The sequence below is a fragment of the Carlito syrichta genome, unplaced genomic scaffold (genome assembly GCF_000164805.1).
Source record: "Carlito syrichta isolate Samal-C Ts95f unplaced genomic scaffold, Tarsius_syrichta-2.0.1 Scaffold309418, whole genome shotgun sequence".
Classification (NCBI taxonomy): Eukaryota; Metazoa; Chordata; class Mammalia; order Primates; family Tarsiidae; genus Carlito; species Carlito syrichta.
Window position 1 is genome coordinate 205,972 of NW_007253514.1, and position 7,664 is coordinate 213,635.

The 7,664-nt window shown below is 43.9% G+C and overlaps 1 protein-coding gene across 1 annotated transcript; it reads right to left on the reverse strand.

Moving 5' to 3' along the window:
- Positions 1 to 1,746: 1,746 nt before the first annotated feature.
- FZD4 (frizzled class receptor 4) lies at positions 1,747 to 7,658 on the reverse strand. Its single transcript, XM_021717162.1, has 2 exons — positions 7,626 to 7,658; positions 1,747 to 5,533 (listed from the first exon to the last, which is right to left on the reverse strand). Exon 2 carries the CDS (start codon positions 5,504 to 5,506, stop codon positions 4,205 to 4,207), a length of 1,302 nt encoding a protein of 433 aa, XP_021572837.1. The 5' UTR covers positions 5,507 to 5,533; positions 7,626 to 7,658; the 3' UTR covers positions 1,747 to 4,204.
- Between the last annotated feature and the right edge of the window lie 6 nt (positions 7,659 to 7,664).

Below are 7,664 nucleotides of genomic sequence, written 5' to 3' on the forward strand. Positions count from 1 at the left end.
TCCCTCCTGGTACGGTCAGTGTGCCATCATCACACATGTGCATGGAAAGAGGCAGCAACAGAAAGCTCTATCCAGGCTACAGTGAAACAAAATCCATCACTTAAGGCTCCAGTAACTGATCCTTGGAAGGAGCAAAATGGTTTCTGAGACGTTTCCAAGATCCATGACCTGACCCTGGAGGAAAAATGATAACCCAGGTCCTTTGCCAGACATAATACAAAACCCAAATGGGGACTCTGAACTCAAATACAATAAAGGAACAAAAGGAATTGTCAGAGTCCGGTAACTCGACATGACTGGCTAGAAGAGCAACTCTCTCCAGTGCCCTCCATCACAGAACAAAATACAGAATATAGACTGATTTTAAGAGGGTCCTTCCAAAGTCTGTGCTCTGTGGCCACCTCATCAGAAGTCACAGACTGCACCATCCTGGTGAAATCCCTTTAGCTTGTTGGTTCCTCTGAAGATGAGGCTGTTGAGCTCATCTTTGTGTCCTCAGGTCCAAGGTTGGTTCAGTGACTGAGAGACTGAGAAAAGCCAGAGAACTCATAGTTGAAGGTGCTGGACAAAATCCCAGTTCAAAACCCAAACACACACATCTCCCTACGCTAAGTTTGGGGAGTGTAGGTGAGGGAGTGACCCGAGAAAGGAAAGTCAGAGGGCATCTCAGAAACAAAAAGTGTCACCCCTTCCCCGGCCTCAGGCCTGAGTAAGCTGCCAGCTCAGAAACAGTCTCAGAGTTCAGGAAATGGGTCTCCACAAAGGAAAAGGGATATGAATTCACGAAGCAGCTCAATCAGTTGGTTCTGGCCAGCTTTACCCTATCCCATGTTCCTCTACCCTGAGGTATGACCTTTCTGAAGAAGGAGAAGAGAGTCCTCCAGAGAGGAGTTTAAACAGAGGTGCCACTGGGACCTGTTTAACAAAATCTCTGGAAGACAAGGGTTTTTTGTAGCAAGCTACAATCATACCCACTTACTCTGTATTTCAAAGAAAAACAATCCTAGCCTTTTTCCTAGCAAGATGCTTTCCACAAATGTGCCTACACACATGACATGGAACACCCAAACCCCAGAGAAATGGGAGCTCAGGTCCTAATTGCCTATTCTCACAGTCTGTTTAGGGCATTTCTATGGAGATTGTCATAGAGCAGTCAATGCTTTCTGACAAAACCCCTATAACTGATTTGGAAGGAATCCTGGGAAGGGCCGAGGGGTGTGTTAAAGGTAAAGTGACCCAAGAAGAGGTTTATGAGATGGAGATAGTGAAACAGAAAGGGAGTCCAAAGGCTCCTGCTCCTTGACAAAACCAGCAGCAAAGTTCAATAGACCTGGGTGCATCCCTACCCTAAGTCAGTTAGAAGAACAGAGATTATCTCCCACGACATACCAGAAAATGGCTAACACAGGGCTTTACACACAGTTGGTACCCAATAAATGTGCTGATACTTGATTTTTTTAAGAAAACAATATCAACTAAGGAGGTGATGGAGTCTCTTGAAAGTCACTGGTAAATGACTCTTCAGTCACACAGTTCCTTTCCTGAAACTGTAAACACTCTCCATTGTCTGGAATGTGACAGGAAAGGCCTATAACCCTGTGGCATTGCTAAGGCTACTAATCCAGTCTGCATCCACTGGCCTCATCTGATCAAATATACTTTCCCCTGAGAAGGCAAGAGATTTGTGAAACAGATATGTCAAAACCAAAAATACTGTCAGGGCCCTAGCTCCAGAACTCAGAACTCAGGTGTCCGGGTTTACCCAAGTAGTCTTTATTGTTATAACTTAGTAATTGACAAATATTGAGCCCTACTCCATGCGTGGCCCTCTGCTAAGTGCTGCCTTGGTCACACATGCTTCCTTGGAAGCATTGCAAAAAAAATTTGCATCACAAACCCCTATACTCTAACAGCAAGGCCAGTCCTGTACCACATGGTCCTCCTTCCCTTTCCTGGGACAGAGTCCCTGAACAACTCCCAAGACACCAGAGCGGAGCGTGAGTAAGGGCAGGCTCTTGCCCTGGGTGCATGCTCCAGGGCCCTGGGCAGCTATGGGAACTGTCGGCAAGTAGCACAGGGAGTTCACATTGTACATTTCATAGGCAGTGTCGTCTCAGATGGAGTTAAACTGGTCCTTTCTGGGATCAATTCTCATGCTCCTAAGAACCTGACCCAGAGCCAAGGTATTCAGATGGGGCACACAGCAGCAGGGGTCACCTGTGCCCACTGAACTTTAGTCTCAAAAGCCCCAAGACTTTCCCTTCCAAAACACACAATGGCCCTTATATGCATCTTGATCTCAGATAGCTCAAGAACCACACAAAAACAAAGAGGAAAGAAAGAAGGAAAATGTTAAACCATGGGATAAAACTCAAGCAAAAAAAAAAAAGAAGAAATGCTTGTTTTCCAGAATTTGATTGTCTGTTTGGAATTTTGAGTCCCTGGAAATGTTTCTCCACAAAGAAGTGTAATTAAAAAAAAAAAAAAACCAAACTTTCCTATTTTCCTAAAGAGGTATGAATTAGTAAATAAATGAGTTATTGCAAAGCAGCTGCTGAAGCAAAGACAGGTATGAGTTACAAGGACAGCAACCTGTGATACAGTCAACAATTTGTCCCCAAGATTTTGTGATGAGGAAGGCCCAAGACAGGGAAAGAGAAAGTCCAGTTACAATTTTTTAAAAATTGCAACTTTTGAGAGGCTGTTAGGGGGTGCCCCCTTGTGAGGAAAGTAAAGCATAAATTTTAAAAGCTTTGGATACCTCCCCAAAAGGCAATTAAGACATGTGCTGCTAGAGTTTGCAGTTTATTTCATATGGTCTACACTTTATCCCCTACTAACCAATCAAGCTCCTGGCTGGCATTCCGGAGTTTCATTAAGCACCATATAAATACTCCAGGCCATACTGCCTCCAATGAAATCTTACAAGGAGCCTTTGCCAATTACTAGGAAACAATTATGCACCAAGTAGTTGGATTAACTGTCCTTAGTTCCCTTTGCAAAATTGAAAAAGTCTCCACTGTGGTAAGTAGACCAAACTCTGATACTCTGATAACATTCTTATGCTCAAAAAGAAAAAAAAAAAAGGCACTATCATTCTGAGACTGCAAGTTGACCAAAGTTTTAAAGTCAGTTGAGTATACTATGTCATGGTCCAAGAATGTGCTCTTAATTGTAATTGACACACACAAATTACACAGTTAATCTGTGTAAATGCAAAGTTGCCAAGAAACTTAACATTTCAGCTCTTCCAGACTGGCGTCTGCATAGATGCAATCACACAAGTAAAATATATTAAATCCCCATTGCTCAATGCAATAGGTCTCTGGGGTCGGTAAGGTAAGTCAACTTAGTAAATCTCATTTTGCTCTGAATTAAGCGATTGTCCAAAAGTGAATCACCCTTCCTTTTTCCCTCATTAGGCATGCTGCAGTGCAAAAATTCCTATAAAAATACCTTTTTTGAGTCCTTTAATATAAAATGAAGAAAACAGCAGCAGCCTAGAACAGAGATGCTGAAACTTAAGAGACAGAAGAAAAATCCATTGGATACCTTATGTGTGTTAGTACAGTACTTTTGTTTGTTCAAACAATTCTGTTTTATGACAAAGGCACTGAAAGATTCTGACACCACCACCTCTTGGGAGTGCAATCCACAAAGTTCTAAACTGCAGACAGTGCACCACAGAAGATGTTTATATTAGATCAGCCAACTATAAACCTCTTGTAACACTTCTCTGAACCCATCGTTTCCAGTGTTTATAGATTGTTTTGCTATCTGAAAAACCCAGTTAGTATTTAAATCTTTAAAGGGTTAAAAAAGTAAATCTTTCTCCCTGCAAGTTACTAACTCATAGCTCAAATCCCACCCTGCAGGGGAAAACAGCATCGCCCTGGACTTCCTGGAACCTAGGCAGGACCTCCACGCTCCAAGCTGCGACCTGCTAAAGTGATCAACGTTTTGATTTTTCACAGCTTTGAAAGCCTCTAACTGGCTTTTCCATTTTGGATCATTCCAAAGTCTGCAGCAAAATCATTGGTTTTATGATGCTGGGGTGGGGGCAGGGGGTGGCAGGTTGATGAGGGTCGCTTAAGTGTTGCTAGTGTTCAAACTGAGATTCACTGCATGAAACTTTTAGTAGCCCTTCCACCGAAATGCTGGCATCCCCCTTTCCAAATGAGGAGAGCGTGGAGCCTGGCAAACCTTACACCACAGTCTCATTGCCCTTCCCAGGCTTCACCCAACCATTTCCTCTCTTCTCTCTCTTTACCTTCCCAGAATTCACCAGTCTGTTAGAACACTTCTGCCATGTGTGAAGAGTTTTGGCAGACCAAATCCACATGCCAGAAGTGATGCCCACCAGCAAAGACATAAAAATTTTCAACATTTCAACTGCCATATTGGAGTCATCTGCAGAATACCGAAAGAGTGCCCAGTTGGAGATTTCATAGAAATAACAGGCAATCACACAGGTTGCAGGAACTGTGTATAGTACTGAGAAGACCCCAATCTTGACCATCAGCCTTTCCAACTTGTCTGTCTTTGTCCCATCCTTTTGAAGATTTGACCGAATTTTGAACAAGGCCACCAAACCTGCAGCAATGAACAAAGTTCCAATCACCAAATAAGTAAAGAGTGGGGCCACAACAAAACCGGTGAGAGCATCGAGGTTTTGGTTCCCAACATAGCACAGGCCAGTCAGTTCATCTGCATCCACCAGTCTCATAATCAAGATGACAATGGTTTTCACTGCAGGTATGGCCCAGGCCGCAATGTGGAAATAAGAGCTGTGCATTTCAATGGCTTCATGACCCCACTTGAGTCCTGCTGCCAAAAACCAAGTGAGTGTCAGAATAACCCACCAAATGGAGCTGGCCATTCCAAAAAAGTACATCAGCAAGAAAATTATTGCACATCCTGTGTTCTTAAGTCCTTCTTGGATGAGAACAGGTTCTGCTGCCTCTTCAAAATCACAGGATATCCTTTCCCGGCCTACAGTCAGTCTGACAATATAAGCGATGCTATAAATATTATAGCACATACTGAGAAATATGATGGGGCGCTCAGGGTAGGAAAACCTAGAAGAATCGATCAGGAAGGTCAGCACTGTGAAGGCGGTAGAGATGAAGCACAGGCTGGCCCACACGGCCATCCAGATGTCAGTGAATTCCTTGGCCGAACGGCTGTATAAGCCAGCATCATAGCCGCACTTGAGAACACAGTTCATGCTCCTTTTCACCCAGATGTACTGATCGGAATTGGTTCCCACAGAATGACACTCTTCCCCAGGCTGGATGGGGGTTTTGTGAGGTAAGGGCACCTCTTCATCACCTGGTCCTTCCATGCACATGTGGTTGTGGTCGTTCTGCGGTGGGAATTTGCTGCAGTTCAGACTCTCCGGCCAGGCAAATCCAAATTCCTTCAGGACGGGTTCACAGCGTCTCTTGACTGAAAGACACATGCCGCCACACGGGCCAATGGGGATGTTGATCTTCTCTGTGCACATTGGCACATAAACCGAACAAAGGAAGAACTGGAAAAGTAATGAAATGAACAAAGAAAACAATGACTTGGAAGTCTGACCAAATGCTTGCACAAAGCTGACTTGAATGCTTCCAGGCAATGTACATTATCTACTTTTAAACCAGCCTATGGGGAGTCTGTCTGTTTACTCTGACCTCAACAAAGGTACGTAATGTCATCACTTACACACTTTTCTTAGTTTGGCTCTAGAAACCCTTTCCAGAAGAACATACATACATTATAAAGAGGGTCTGAAGAATTGTATAATCCCTCCTTACACAATGCTTAAGGAAGTAACCCTTAAACACGGACTTTCAATTTCCCTCCCCTTTTAGATAATACTTGAGAAAGCTGAAGAAACTAATCATATGACCTAGTCATTTAGGTGACAAAGTGGTTTGTGGTTTGTTTTTAATGCTCATTTCTTTATCACCATAAAAATAAAATTTTTTAAAAATGTGGATCCTGTTAATATTCTCTCTTTCCTCTACTTTATCCCTTTAAAAATTAAAAAAAAAATCAATCCCATACTGAAACAGAAAATGTCCAGTTAAGACACTGTTAGACTCAAGGATGGGATGCAGATTAAGGTCTCTGGTCACTGGGGGTTTGTTTGGCCAAGTTTCCTCAATGAATAATAATGAAGCACAATAGGAACATGTAAATGTTAAATCCCCGAAACTGCAATACCAGCAGGGGAGAGTCCAGTTGCTGTCCTCAATTCCTCCAGCATTGATAAACAGTCTGCTTGGCTCCTTACAGATGTTGTCTACGAAGTCTAGAGTTACAAGTAACTATTTTCCAACATGTAAAGGGATCCAGTCTTGTCCTTCAAAACAGCTTGGCTGCTTCCCCAGGATACATGTAATTAAAAATATATATCCCTGCAAAAGCTGTTTCTCCAACAAATTGCCACTGATGTCAGGATATGTGCTTTTTCCAACCCGAGAGCTAAAGGATCATTTCTTAAGCTTTTATAACCTAGTTCTAAAGTTCTGAAACTTCCAAAGGGATATTTCACCAGCAACAGGTCTAATCCCAACCATCTCCTTCCAAAACCACAATTCAACTTTTTAAATGGCCTATGTAAAGACACGCACCTAGTAAGTAGGCTGTATGTCTGTTTCTTATCTCTTGGAAGATACAGCCAGAACCACAGATTTCTGAAGCTTTTAGCCTGGACAGCTAACCTCTATTTTTTCCCATAACTTCTTTCTTTTCTAAATTTCTAAAAATCGCTCAGCCTCACTAACCAAAACATAACCAATGTTAATATGTCTTATAGTTTCCTTTCCGTCTTTTCCCTCAATGAACTGGTTGTTGTTTTTGTGTTTAGTTTCGCTAGATGACAATCACCCTGTATATGCAAAGTTTTTTCTTCCCCTATTATTGTGGGATAAACATTTTCTATATCATTACATAAGCTTTAAATTTGCTTAATGACTACGAAACAATGTCTTCCAATATAACAACTACCTTCTGGAACTTTTTCTCTCCAGGCGTTAAACCTGCCTTCAACCCTGAGTACAAGAAACAACTCAAGCCAACCCAACCATTCCTTCCTGTATGACCTCTAAAACCGTGCGGGACGACGCGAGGAGGGGCTACTCAGCAGAAACCAGTGCAGTGGTGTTTCATGTAATAGCCCGCCCCAAAAATATGGGGGAGAAAGAAGGTCAGTGAGGGACCGGGAAAGGAGACATTACGTCTCCTTATCGCTCCTTGCCAGTCTCAGCTGCAGCTGGCTGTCCTGCGGGGACTCGCCCACCGAGCAGCGGTGGCCCGAATCCTTGGCAGCGATAACCCTCAGCTCCACTGGGGCTAGGGGCTTGGCCAGACATGGGTGGGCAAGGGAGAAAAACGGAAGGGCGGGGTGTAAGAGTGGGTTCTTTCCCAGGCCAGATGACTTACACAACGTTTTGGCTTCCAGTTCCCGAGAAAGGACAGAAAAGTGGGGGTGGGGATGGAAATCGCTTTTCCAGGAGAGCAGTACCCTTCAGCCTAGGAAGGGACGGGGCGGTCGACTTGGCAGGGGCTCCGCGGAGTGAGCTGGAGCGTGCCTCCCCACGGGTCCCCCCAGGGGGGGGGGGGGGGGCGCCCACCTGCAGCTGGCTGGAGCAGCCGTACTGGATGAGCGGCGT